This window comes from Poecilia latipinna, unplaced genomic scaffold, assembly GCF_001443285.1.
Source record: "Poecilia latipinna isolate Pla-1442-1.1 unplaced genomic scaffold, P_latipinna-1.0 Scaffold590, whole genome shotgun sequence".
Classification (NCBI taxonomy): Eukaryota; Metazoa; Chordata; class Actinopteri; order Cyprinodontiformes; family Poeciliidae; genus Poecilia; species Poecilia latipinna.
Genome location: NW_015113206.1, coordinates 225,788 through 239,708, shown reverse-complemented (window position 1 = coordinate 239,708; position 13,921 = coordinate 225,788). Strand labels below are relative to the sequence as shown.

The 13,921-nt window shown below is 41.0% G+C and overlaps 2 protein-coding genes across 2 annotated transcripts; both read right to left on the bottom strand.

Annotated features, from left to right (window-relative positions):
• Nucleotides 1–3,479: 3,479 nt before the first annotated feature.
• On the bottom strand, nt 3,480–5,920 carry lratd2b (LRAT domain containing 2b). The gene is given in 3 exon segments (XM_015042464.1): nt 3,480–5,314; nt 5,554–5,648; nt 5,650–5,920. Coding segments are annotated over 3 exon segments (1,251 nt in total). The 5' UTR covers nt 5,755–5,920; the 3' UTR covers nt 3,480–4,263.
• A 3,372-nt stretch (nt 5,921–9,292) lies between these two features.
• Nucleotides 9,293–13,919, bottom strand: nsmce2 (NSE2 (MMS21) homolog, SMC5-SMC6 complex SUMO ligase). Its single transcript, XM_015042463.1, has 6 exons — nt 13,575–13,919; nt 12,683–12,795; nt 12,242–12,395; nt 10,965–11,056; nt 10,690–10,796; nt 9,293–9,579 (listed from the first exon to the last, which is right to left on the bottom strand). The coding sequence occupies exons 1-6, from the start codon at nt 13,687–13,689 to the stop codon at nt 9,468–9,470; spliced, it is 693 nt and encodes a 230-aa protein (XP_014897949.1). The 5' UTR covers nt 13,690–13,919; the 3' UTR covers nt 9,293–9,467.
• Between the last annotated feature and the right edge of the window lie 2 nt (nt 13,920–13,921).

Genomic DNA, 13,921 nt, shown 5'->3' with positions numbered 1-13,921 from the left:
AGGACAAAGGCTGTAATTTGTTTGAATACTTCAGTGAAGTACTTTAAGCTGATTTTATAAACTATTAAACTAAACTATTCCTAAAACACATGATCGGCATGGACGATTTTATGGAATGAGAACCAGTGAAAAGCTTCCGCAGACACGACAGATTATCTGACATACATACATCGTCATTTGCAGCAGGCCTTCTAAACTCCACCACTTCCTCTCGATGGAATCTGCTCAGAAGCACATTCTTCTAAGGTTGAGACGCACTTTGCTGGTGTGCAGGAAGTCTGTTCTGATAGCAGCATTTTGTAAACAACGGGGTGGGCTTGATTTGAGCCCTGGCTTGTCCCCAGCTGCTGAAACGTTGCCAGTTTCGCTTGAAGGGTGTGGGCTTTCCTCCAGCACTCCAAAGGAAACAAAGGGAGCCTTCTCTGGCCAAAAGACTGGCACGCCTGAGCCAAGAGCCCAAACCAAATGCTTCCCAAGGTTTTACACATATTAAATCACAGTAGGAGAAGCTTTAGAAATGGATTACAATTCAGGTTTATACACAGAGCAGGAGGCCCTTTAGCAGGGTGAGCTCTGGTGTTTGGAAAAATAACTTTATGTACTTTTTATGTAATTTTTCATTGCGATACAAAGAGTGTCTGTATATATTTGGCAGTGCTGTCAAGTTTTGAGTTTTTGAGGGGGGAAAAAAAGATCCTGTTGCCTACCAACTGATGTGTATTTTTAAAGGTTTTGTGTTCAATAATTATTGGTAAAGTTATTTGTAGTTGTGTAAATAATGTTATTAAAGGTAAAAGAAATGGATTGTGCAAGATTTTGTTAATGTATTCGAAACATAAAAAGAAAAAAAAAATATTAAACGGCTTCACTGTGCGCGCACACACACACACACACACACACACACAAGTTCTTCAGTGTGGCACGGATTAAAATATTTTATAATTTTGTGAAATGTAAAAGTAGGAGTTTATTTTACAGAATAATAACATGCCATTGCAGAAAATATGCAGTGTGTATGAAAACACACGCACGCACACACACTTTTGGTCAGCTTTGTGACCCGACAAAATAAAATGATAAAATTGTAAATGAGCGCAACATGATCCCTTTCAAAATAGTGGGACTAATTGCGAGACCGCTTTAATGATTAGAGGGACTAGTTCAATTGCTTGTCTCCTGTGGAGTTTTAAATCATTAGCAATGCCACAAGACAACCGACTCCCTGCCCGGTCTGCGTCACGTGTGGCCGCTTTCACATGAATTTACTTTTCAACACTTTTTTTTGGCAATGTCCAACTTGTCATGGAACTTTAGGAACAAAGGTGATGAAGATTGCAACAGTCATTTGAAAACTCATAACCCAAAGATGTTTTATTTTTTATGAGATACCAAAACTTGCAACCCCGCACGTCAGCTTTGAGGTTTCTCTAAGGAAACTGCACAACAATGCATGCACAGCCGCTCGCATTCGACCATTTTTCACAGCATAACAGCGCGCCTCACGCTGTATGTTCAGTGCATAGACGGAGCTGAAGAGGTACAAATTTATGCAGAGTAAATCTAATTAATGTATGTGTAATCCCATTTCTGTTTCTGACACATGATGGGAAAAAAAAAGAAAAAAGAAAAAAGAGTTAATATTCACAGTTACACAACTGCACTGGAAGCTGCTTATAATACTCTGCTTCAGCCGGTGTCGCTCCAATTCTGTTTGGTGCTACAAGAGAGAGAGAGAGAGAGAGAGAGAGAGAGAGAGGAAGCAAAATGAAAAAAGAGAGTCTGGTTATCATAAATATGCATCACATACAATTCATGTTTCATCAGCGCAGCAGACCACAGAGATTTGAGGAGATGCTAATGTGTCCGGCAGCGTTCCTGTTTGGAAGCAGTGTTGATTATATTCCTGCTCTCGGTCCGGTGGGACCTTACCTGCCACAAAATGACTACAGCATTATTTCCATATATTACCTGAGGAAAGCACACAGTCAGAAGTTACTGACTGCCTGTGAGAGCTGCGATCATGAGCTTCCTCTGAAGCACAGGGGAGGAGAAGGAGGGGGACAAAATAGTGATGTATGACATCTTTATTTTACAAATAAAACTGAAAAGTGTGGCAAGTCGCTGGGGTAGGTTTGCAATTGCAGTGACTGCAAATCTGTTTCTTGTTGACTGGTCGCTAATGCGTAGCATATTCTCCAGCTTTATAAGCTAAAAGACGGAGCACCACTTATCATTTACCTCCCACTTCACAGTTCAGCATTACTTCAGGGACATGAACAGTTGGACGTTTGTAGTTGCAAAGTCACAAAATGTGAAAACGTTCAATGCTTGTGGATGGCACTTTTGTCCCAACCTTTCGGAAACAACATAAGCGATAATTACCCTCAACGATATCTCTTGTAAGATACAGAACTTTAGAAAAGTGTTCATCAGCAGTTTGAGTTGAAACAATTTTTTTCTGTGTAGAGAAACAAAAAGTACTTTTTTCCCCCTTTCATTAAATATAAAAACACTCTGTAACTCAGAGTAATGGCCTGAATGACAAGTAAGGCTGGAGAATATTTTAGCCTGCGGGCAAATTTTTTAAATAAGGACTTATCCGGGAGCAGGGATGTAAACAAAGCAAGATGCCATCATACGGCTGGAATACAAAAGAAGCTGATGCTGAAGTGGTTTGAGGGAGCTGCCTGAGAAAAGCAAACATTTACATAAAAACTGGCAACGGAGCTTTAATTTTAGTCTCTCTAACGCTACTATAGTTTGCCATTTTACTTGTGGACAGTTCAGGCAGCTTTGAGTCACATTCAGGCGCCACATTTCAACATGTTTTCACTCAATATCATCTGGTAGAGATATTATCATGATTCACAACTAGAATGTAACCATCCATACACCTTCTGAAAGTCTGGAACTGTTTCACAACCACCAGCAAGAACGCATTTTGACACAAAGTTTTGCATAATTGTGAATTGGAAGAGAGTTAATAAGTTGTTGTTAAACAATTTTTTTACAAATGAAATGTTGCATGCATTTTTATGTGCTGCCACACGATTCTCTGATTAAAACTCTGCTGACTTTATTAACTAGCTAGGTGACTTGCACTGAATAAAAAGGGGGCTGCTGAATATAAATGTACACCACACTTTTCAGATATTTGTTCCAATATTTTGGAAAATATTTTTTTCTTTCTCGAATACTTTTTTTTAAGCCACTGCACCGACACACGATGACAAAATGCGTATAAAGTTCAAATAAAACATACACTTGCGTGTTTTGATCACAACTTTTTTTTCCCCACAATTACCACATATGTCTCCTTATGCACAATGAGATTATGTCTGTGAACTTGACTTGTATGAAAACTAACACTTCAGCGGTCCAAGACAGCCGCTTGGTTTGCTTCTACCTTGGGCTGGCTTTGCTTTCACATGTCACCTTTCTAGAGGAGGGGGGAAAAAAAACATGCAAGGAAAAAAACGTTAATCTTCAAATATAAATTTATTCCATAAGCCTTCATACAAACATGATTTTCGTTTTAGTTTTGTCAAGAAAAATAAACTGTTAAAAGTGGCGGATCATTAAAGGTGCACAAATATGGCTATGAACAGGAAGGTCCACAGGTAAAGCTGTGAGATGATTGGCTATAAAGCAACGCATGGGAATCCTTAACACTGAGAGAAAACGGTGATAAAAGGTACAGGTAGTCTCTCACTCTGCATCAGTATCCGGCACCTGAGTTTCACGACGGGCAGCACACCACTTGGAGAACTCGGTCTCGGGTAACGTGGGAGGGGGTCCCTCACAAGTGTGCAAAGATTCAAGGGTCGTTTAAATCTTACTTTCTCTCCTAACAGATAAGGCTGCAAGTAGATCTCATGCAAATTCATCACAGTAACTCAGTGGATCTTGAGGTTGAGGTAATTTAAAGAGAGGAGAGAGGAATTTAGGCTATTTTGGGGGGTGAGTGTGTGGGGGCCGTTGTGTTATTTTAACTTGCCAGTGCAAATTAGGGTATTGAATATTCTTCTCAAGCCTTGAGAGCTTCCTTGCTAAAGCACTTGAGAATGGAGCAAGTGCTGCTCCAGATATCAAAGTTTGTGAAGATAAACTTTCCACCTCCTCCCTCCTTTTCTTCTGCACATCCTGTGGCAGAGTGACACAGCCGCTCTAGACTGGCTCATCAAGAGGTAACAGAGCTCTCCCTCGACACCAGCACATGTCCTCCCGTCCAACATCTCCTTCGTCAAGTCCAAGGCAAACCCATCAGTTTACGAAGCGCTCCTCTTTGAGGTCGTGCGTGGCATTCAGATGGTTGGCCAGCTCCTGCATCACGGCATCTTTGCCGATCTGGTCGTTCCTCCGCTTCTCCATGATCACGTCCTCCAGGCACTGAAACTCCAACACGTGGCTCTTCTTCTCGGAGAAGAGCAGTTTTAACTTGTACGGCTGCTTCCCGATCCGTATCTCCCCCCCGATTTTGAACTCCCGCCTCCCGAAGCGGCACCAGGCCGCGAAACACTCGGAGTTCCTCCAGCACAGGTCCCTGTCTCTGGTTCCGACGTGATCCATGGCGTTGCGCACGATCACCTCCGGCGGGAGCGCACGGTGCCGGTACAGGCCGTTCACTATCCTGCCCTTCTTCCCCTGGCTCACGTCGGTCAGAAAGTTGTTCTTGACCTCGGCGCGGTGCAAGTGCACCACCTGGAAGTCGCCGACGTAAACGGCCCAGTGCGGGTACTGGCCGGTGGCCACGAACTCCAGCAGGTCGCCAGGTCTGCATTTGGCCAGGAGGCTCTCCGGGGAGACGGACGCGGCTCCGGAGCTCCGCTCGTAGACGCACTCGTCTCGGTAGTAGACGACGCACTCCAGCTCGTCGTCCGGGTCGAAGGGCTTCTCTTCGTGGCTCACCGGCCGACTGTCCGGCGGGAAGTGGTCCAGGTTGTCGTCCTGTTCCTGGTCGTCGTCGTCGTTAGAGAAAATGTAGGAGACGCCGATCCGCGTTCCGTCGCCATCCGGATCGAAGCCGTTCGGGTCCGACGTTGGTACCTCCGCGTAATTGATGTGCGTTAGTTTCTCCACCTGATTCCCCATAAAGACGAGACTAAAACGGCACGCGCGCGCGCGCGCGTGCAAACACACACACACAGGCACGCAGACAGGATCCACCTGTTCTCTGCGCTCACACCTCAGCAGGAGACGGAAAGAGGAGGAGGCAGAGTCAGAATTAAATCCAAAACGGAGACGAGGGGCACCGGCGATCCATGTCCAGCTGTAAGGCTGTGCTCCCCCACAAACGATCACCAACTGTTGAGATCTGCGAGGAAACGGAAGTGAGGACATTAAAGGCAAAGTTTAACTCCAGCTCGTTCCCAACAGGTGTGACCTGAATCACCTGTTGGCTCACATTTCCTCCTGAACTCTCCGGCAGAAGGAGGTTACGGGACATTTTTGACTGCATTTAAAGCACATTAAAACGCTGCTTATGACCTACATTGCTGGTGTAACGCCAAGCTGTTAGATTAAGTCATGTTCTGTCACCTGCGGCAATCTCACCTGTAGTTCAGCAGCTGCGAGTCTCTTCCGCGCTTACATGAGGAACCATGAGCGGCAGCTTTTGTCCTTCCTGTGCGGCGGCTTGTTGCGCCGTGTTGGTTCAGGGTGCTGCACAGACACAGGCTGCCTGTTGTATGAAGCCCAGTGTTTGTTGCAATGAAACTCGCTCAGGATCCACCGACTGCTGGGAGGAGGTGTCATTTAAAGCGACAGTAAGCCAGAAAACACTTCAACTCTTGGAAGAAGAAAGAAAAATCTGCCTTTTAGGAACGTACTCTGGCAGTTTCCAGTTCCTTTTAATTTATCATGTTTCTATTAGTTTCATTCATCATGTGTAACTGCATCGTTTAGGTAACACTTTAGCTCATTAGATCACATGTTCAGCTTGTTAAACAGAGCAAAAGAAGCGAAAATGATTGGACAGTCCTCAGGAGAAGGTGCCTCCAAATTATGAAAAGCACTTTATTTTATTTTTTTTAAATTAGGTAAAAAGGAAAAGGTTAATTCACACAGGGTGGAAAAAGAGTTCATCAGCTAAAAAAAAAATATGTTATCACCTCCATACAGGTCCTCTCACTATATTAATCTGAAAGTCAATTTATTTCAGTTAATTAATTTAAAAGTGAAACCTAAAAGTTAAGCACAGACACATTGCTATAAGTTTGTGGCGGACCTTGAAGCATTGAGACTTACGAATCTCCCCAGAATCTCTAAAGGGACTTCGCTTCACAATCTTCCCTGGACTCTAACAGGACACCTGTTGCTCATGTCACACTTTTTCCTTCTGCTCAACTTTCTATTGACGTGCTCGCTCAGTGGCCTCATTGAACACTCAGCCTTTCTGCAAATTGACCTTTTGTGTCACACGCTCCTTATGGAGGCCATCAACGACTGCCAGCTGCAGAGCGCCAGCTCAGCAGTCTTCCCCATAATGGTGAAGGCCGTAACATGGTCATAACATAACATCTCTGTATTAAAGATAATTTTTATTACTGTCGTACTGCTGGATTTTTACTGGCTGCAAGCCAAAGCTATTAAAGCTAACATAAGTGATCACTTGTGTTATTGCGGTGTGTACTGGGTCTTTATAAGTTTTACTTTATGAAATGAATTCCTGAAATAAAGCAACTTTTCGATGGCTTTCTAATTTAATGGTATGTACATGTAACGGCACACGGCCCGTAGGGTTTTCAGCTTATTTCAGAAAACACAGCTAAGCCACATTCTGCTTAAAAACCGCCCCATCAACGCACGTGAGATTTCCATCCATCCATATACCACTTATCTTTACAGGGTTGCTGCTGCCCATCTCCGGTGATCAATGACTGAAAGGGTCTGCACAAAATAACTGTTTTAATCACAGTATAATGCTGAGAAGCCATGCATCCACACCATGATACTTAAAAACAATTTGGGGAAACCAGTTAACATGAAAGTCTTTGGACGGTGGGAGGAAACCGGAGACAACCCGTCGATGCATAGAGAGAATTTGCAAGCTCCATGCAGGTTTGTTTTGACAATTTTTCAGAGATAAAATATTTACAACAAATAATTGGACTCATGCATTTCTGGTATGAATCAATAAACCTTTAGAAACAAGGTCGTTGTAATTGTTTCTTTTCTGTGCCCTCTCTTCACATCGGTTCCAGTAAAGCCCATGTAGCACTTCAAGTCTAGTGTAAAACCGGCTTTATTCACTTTAGACGGGAAGCCCGGGAGAGTGCTACACATTTATTGGCGCTCTTGATGAAGATGTATAAAGAGCATGAAAATAAATGTACTTTTTGTCTTTTCGTCACTAGCAACTGGGTGGCATTAAGATAACATCAGATTATACCCTGCAAGGCAGAAAAGAAAGTCATGGTTTATATTTTAAAAGTTCCTAGAAACATTTATCATTTTTTTTTAAAGTAGACATAAAACTACATTTATTACAGAAGAGTTGTTAAACCTACCAATAATGTTCTTGAATGAAATGTTGGATTTGTGTAAATCAAACAACTGCAATAAACTGACTTCATCTCAAGGCTTTTCATTGATCTTTACCAGGAGTGTAATTCATGTGCATTGTTACTCTTCATGTCAAAATGCACAAGAATCCACGTTACATTTTTAATGTTGGGCTGAAACTCTTTTGAAATGACCCAGAGCGTGCGCCTGGATCACATCAGAACTTTGTGTTTGTTCGAATCTTATCTGAGCCTCAGTCTCTTCCCAGTCCGTCCAACTCGATCCCTGCTCCTGCCAATCCTCTTGTGCCAAGACTTAGTGAAAATATGTTCACTTTGAGAGAGCCAAAGGTTCATTCTCCATGGACCAAGCCAAATATCCAGACTTAAATTTAAAACCATTTTTCACCCCGGGGGTTTTTTTTTTTTTTTTTTTTTTTTTTTTGTTGGAGATAAGTGTAAAATCCAGGTAAAACACAGCCATACCAAGCTGCCTGTGCCATGTATTGATGGTTTTTTTTATTATTAGTATTATCCTTCTAAATAGCTAACAAAGGATATCTACATTCAGCAAGTCAAATTTAAGACTTTTTAATTAAATTTAAGACTGAAAAAAGCACAAATACAAGGAATGGTTTGGAGATCCTGCTGTATTAAAGTCAAAACGGAGTAATTGTGAAATTTCTGGGATTTGTTTGTGGTTCTTGTTAGCAGCTTTGTAATTTTCACGTTGCATAAGGCTTTCTTTAACCTTAATCCCTAAAGTTCCTAGCTTAAAAGTTTTTTTTAAATGTTTTTGCACATAATGCACCTAGACTCCTATCGGTGAGCCAGTGCCAAAAATGTCATCAAGCCAACTGTCAATAAATTTGCATTTACCCATGCTATAATAGTTGCAAAAAGCTAGGTAGCTCGCAACAGTTTATTAGCAGCTAGTTAGCAGTAGCTTCAACCACTTAAATTCACAGAATGCAATGAAGATGTCTGCGGGCGACTCAATCGTTTGCCTGGTGGAAAAGTCCTGCAAATAATAATAATAAAAGATTAAATAATCCTGCCACGACAAAATATCAGATCAGTGATTAACGTATTTAAGGGCAACTTATATTATTTTAAATGAATTTAAGACATTTTAATGCCTCCATTTTAGATGCCTGAATTAAAAACTCGGTACAAACACAGCGCTTGTTAATGAACGGGCCGATACGAGTTCCCCATTTTCCACAGAAAATGATTTCTAAATTACCCCTAAACGAGAACGAGATGAAAAAGTCAACATCAGCCAGAGCTTTGATTGCTGGCGAAGTGCTCTTACTGCCGTGCGATTCGGGCCTTGTATGGACACAGCTATTAGAGATCTTTAAGAATGCCTGATGCAAGGGTATTAAGAAGATTAGCTTCACCTAGTTTCATCTCAACGCAGCCTTTGTTTGTTTCTCTGAGGAACAATGGTCCTTCTCAGCATGTAAGGAGAAATGTAATCACCTAAGAGCATTTCCCACAGGAGGTGGCAGAACAGTTTGTTTATGGCTTGCTCACATTCCTGATTCAGGATTTCCTTTTGTTCCTGCTGAGAGAATAAAGCGCTTTCCTTTAAGAAGCTGTATTTTTTATTATTATTTAGTTGTGATTCTCTTAAAGAGTCAGAGGTAAGATAAGGTCCAAACCTGAGGCTAAGAGTTCAGAATCCATGCTGGAGTTTGTTTTCTACACTGATGTTGGAGAAACAGCGCCCTCTGATGGTTAAGTTAATATACTGCATCAGGTGAAAAAAAAAAAGAAGAAAAAAGTCATTTGAGCTAATATCATTTATTTAGAAAATATATGAAACGTTCATATACAAGCAATGAAATGTCAGAACATCAACCGTCTGCTAGAAGAAAAAAAGCCCAAAACATATTTTCAAAACATTACAAACAATCCCTGCTCTCAAAGCTACAGGTTACAGAAATACAAAGCAGAGCGTCATGTCTTGTTGCTGTGACGCTTTTGGTTCTGGATTTTCCTTCTCAGCATCTGGTCAGGAATGAGGTCGGACTCTTTGACGTCTCCATTTCCACAGCCGACCACAGGACAGCTGGAGGACACACACCACATGTTTAGATGTTCAAACGGAAAGCAACTTTTAACGCACAAGGTGCTCACTGTATGCCGACTTGAAAATTGTGTTCCAACATGTTCTGTCAGATAACTGAGTGCAAACCAACCTCGTATACAGGTGCATCTTTATAAAATAGATCATTAAAAAGTTTGGATATTTCAGTAACTTTATTCAAGAAATTAAAGTCAGAGATCACATAGACTCGTGTCGCAAAGAAGTTTATTTTGAACATTCATTTTGGTTCACCTTTGCTAATAAAACTCAGAGTGTGTTTCATCTAAGGATGCTGAAAGAAAATTGAGTGGAAGGAAAAAGTGTGGTAGAAAAATGTGCTCAAGCAGAAGTGTGATAACTGCAGCCTGGAGGGGATTGTGAAGAAAAGCCCACTGAAGAGTTTCAGGGAAGAAAGGGAGAACTTAAAGAAAGTTGGACTTTTTAAAATCCTCCTCCATGTCACTCTGCACTGATGCAGGAATTCATGCAAAAAGAGGCCCAACCAGGTTCAGTATGCCAACATTTCTGCATTAAAAATAATTTCATTGTTCATTTACGACATTCAAGCTTTGTAATACTCTAGGTTTCGGGCTTACAGTAACTACTTTCATCAATCTTTCATCACCTTCTGGTTGAGTCACTCAGATATTTGCTCTTTTCAATATTACTCTTATTTACTGAGATGATCCTGCAGCACTGTGACAGACTGGCGACCTGTCCAGGGTGACCCTGCCTCTCGCCCGGAACGATAGCTGGAGATAGGCACCAGCAACCCTCCCGACCCCACTGAGGGACAAGGGTGTAAAGAAAATGGATGGATGGATGGATCCTGCAGCAGCTAGATTTAGTTAGTATTTATTGAGAACGTATCAAAAACTTGAGAATGGAGAATGGAAGAGTTTCTTTGGGATTTTATCAGAGCTCCACATTTAGTTCGACTCCAACATCAAAGCGCTACAATGAGGAATCCGTGTTTCTTTTTTAACCAATTAAAGGAAGCCTGCTGCTGGTCCCATGCCAACCTGCCGAGTTGTTTACCAGCGCTGAACCTGACTCGACTCTCTAAGCGTCCTCGCAGGGAGAGTGTCTTACCGGCACTTCTTTTTCTGGCTGTACTTCGTTTTGATCAGACTCAGTATGGCTTCCTCATCGTAGTGGTGGTTGCACTTCTTATTCTTCATCGGGTTCACCATCTCCACCTTGAATGCAGATAATACACAGCAGGTTACTTTGAATAACAAAACTTAGAACAAAAAAAGAAAAAAAGAGAAAAAAAAACACATTCAGTTGCTGAAACTGGAAAGTGTGAGTGATTTCTAATGGGAAGTTCAGAAAAGAAAGTGTTAAAGCATCCAGGAATGATTTACCTGTGTGAGCGGGCAGGTGAAGTTGACCTGGCTCTGGGTGACGGCGATGTCCTCGTCGAGTTCCTCTATGCCCTCTGCGGAGTCCTGATCGGCTGGAGAAAACACAACATGCACGCAGCTTGTGTCCAATCACAGCGAGTCGATGATGATGAACTGGAACATCAACAGGACGACTGGAAGACACCCAGTATGCAAAAGAGCCGTGCTTGGACAGGATTAGCCTTACGGAATATGCCAGGATGAAGCACTTCAGCGGTGATGGATTTTGCTCCAAAATAAATACCCATGCACAAAGTCTGTAAATTTCCCATGAAACATTTATCACAAACATGGGATTGCAGTTACATTTTCTATTAGGGTTGAAACGATTGATCAAATGAATCGTGATGAATCGGTTATTGAAATAATCGTCAACTGGTTTAGTAATCGATTATAATCGCTGACTGGATTACACACACTCAAACCAAAACGGTACAAAAAAATAAATGCTTTTTGCATTTAAGATAAGAAAAAAAAAATTGTAAATATGTTCCACCCAGAAGTCCTCTAATGTGATAGTTTTAGCTTCATGTGGGTCAAATTCTCTAAAAAAGAAAAGATAGAAGAAGAATGGATTGCTAAAATAATTGTTAGTTTCAGTCCCATTTTCCATATGGTAAAAAACAAATAAAAGCTAAATATCCCTCTATATTCAGCGACCTGAGTCAGAATACCCTCATGTATGTACTATCTTTTGTTAAAGTTGCAGCTGCAAGTCACTGGGCATCTCCGTCACACATTTGCACACCTGCAAAGTGACACGTCTGTTCATTCGTCTTTGCAGAATAGCTGAAGCTCAGTCAGATTGGATGGAGAGAATCTGAGAGCAGCAAACACCACTGAATGTATGTTTTGGATAGTTCTGCTGTTCAGCTCCATCCAAGTTCCCACTAACTCCGACTACCTTCGCTGTCCCTCCTGAAGAGAGGCACACCCACAGAATGCTGCTGCCACACTCTCTTAGGGATGATGTGTTTAAGGTGATGTACAGTTAGTTTTTCAGCACAAACAGCATTTTGCATGTTGGCCAAAACACCCTCAGTTTAAAAAAGAGATGTTTTGGTAGGTTCGGAATTGTGTATGGCACAATTCCAAACATAAAATCATAAAACATAAAATCCCAACCAAAACATGCAGAATTTTGTGGTTTTAACACGATACAGTGGCGGAAAGGTTCAAGGGGTGTAAATACTTTGCACATAAATCAATACCTGACCAACAGAAGCACAAAGTCTAACCTTGTTGCAGAGCGTTCTTGATGTTCTCCTTGAATGCAGCCACTTTCTGGTGATTGTTCAGGTCAGCGTTGGAGAGTTGAGCGATTCTCTCTGCAAACCGCTCCTTCACTTTGGCAGACAGGCTGAACATGGCCTCTGGCTGCTGGGGAGTAACCTACAGAAAGAAACACGTTAGTCAGCTTATTAAACCGGAAAAGAAGTTTAATATAATTGACCTAAAGCTTCAGAATGATTTATTAGATGTGAAAAACATCAAGTAAAAAGAAATGCCAAAACAGAAACTCCAATGATGTATTTGGGAATCAAACATTTACGTTGTACTTTTCATTAATTAAAGTCTTCTTCTCCATAATCCCTCTTATGTTTGATCTTGGTGAATTAAAAGTAGTGCTGAAGTGTTTTCCATTTGGAGGATTGTGATTGTGACACATTGTGATTCACCTCAGCTGTGGCTTGCTGTACAATATCTACAAAGTAGTTTATCTCCCTGTCCAGCTTCGCACACTGCAGAATCATGGCCTCCATCTCTTTGATGCCAGGGTTCATCTCTTCATCTTGAGCAAAACACACACACACACACACACACAGAGGGAATTATTAAACTGCTTTATTTAAGTAAGTAAATGTTATCTGATAACTGCACACAGAGATCAAGCGTCTTAAATCTCTGATAAGACACAAATGAATTAGTAGCTTATTTTCAATTTGGCAGTTAGAAAACACAATTAGTTAAAGTTTCTATTTCAATATTTGTAACATTTTTTATCTGATTTGAATTTCGGATCATTTTGATAACCAAATACAAATGTTTAAAGAGATCATATTGAATTTTAGTACTATTAACAGCTCCAAAGCTGTGCACAAAACTAATATCAAAGTTATTACACTAAGTTTTATTTGTCCCATAATCACCTAGATAATAAAGATGCCGTTAGTCGAAATATTAAGGTATTCATATAATTCTTGTGAGAAAAAAAAAAAAGAAATAATCACAGAATATATATACTGTTTGGTTAAACGTTCCTAAAAAAAATATTGATTGTAGAATGCAAACATACAGATATGACATTAAAAGGTGAATGTTACATCTGGATCCTCCTAATACACAATAATAAGGTTTGGGGAGAAGATCAGAGGAGATGACTTTCATTTTTGTAATAGTAGTAGTGTATGAACATGTATCAGTTTCATTATTATAGTTTAAAAATGTCTTTAAAAAAATTCTATCCCTGACAATAAATACGTTAATTAAAAACGGTACAAGAACAAAAACACGCTGGAGAAAACTGTTACTGTACCAAAAAAATGATCACAAAGAGTCTGTGATATTTACCTTGAGCTTCCGCTAGGTCCATAGCAACATCTGTCACAATGTCCATTCCTGTCCCGAGGTCTGTCTGACATGACTTCAAGCTGGACAGTATTCCGTCCACAGCTTTCAGAGACATTTTCAACTGCAACGTTTGTCTTTGGTGACAACAGAGGCGACTTTAGGTTAGCCTAGCCTGCTAACGTCCGCGGCAACCTGCTAACGGCTAACCGCAAAGTTATTTCATTAAGTTTAGAAACAGCGTCTTACTGTGTTTATTTTTTTTTAAGTTTTTAGAAAACACACATTTAAACCAAATGACGAAACAGGGATGAAAAACCCCTTCAAAAGCGGCAAACGCTTCATTTCCG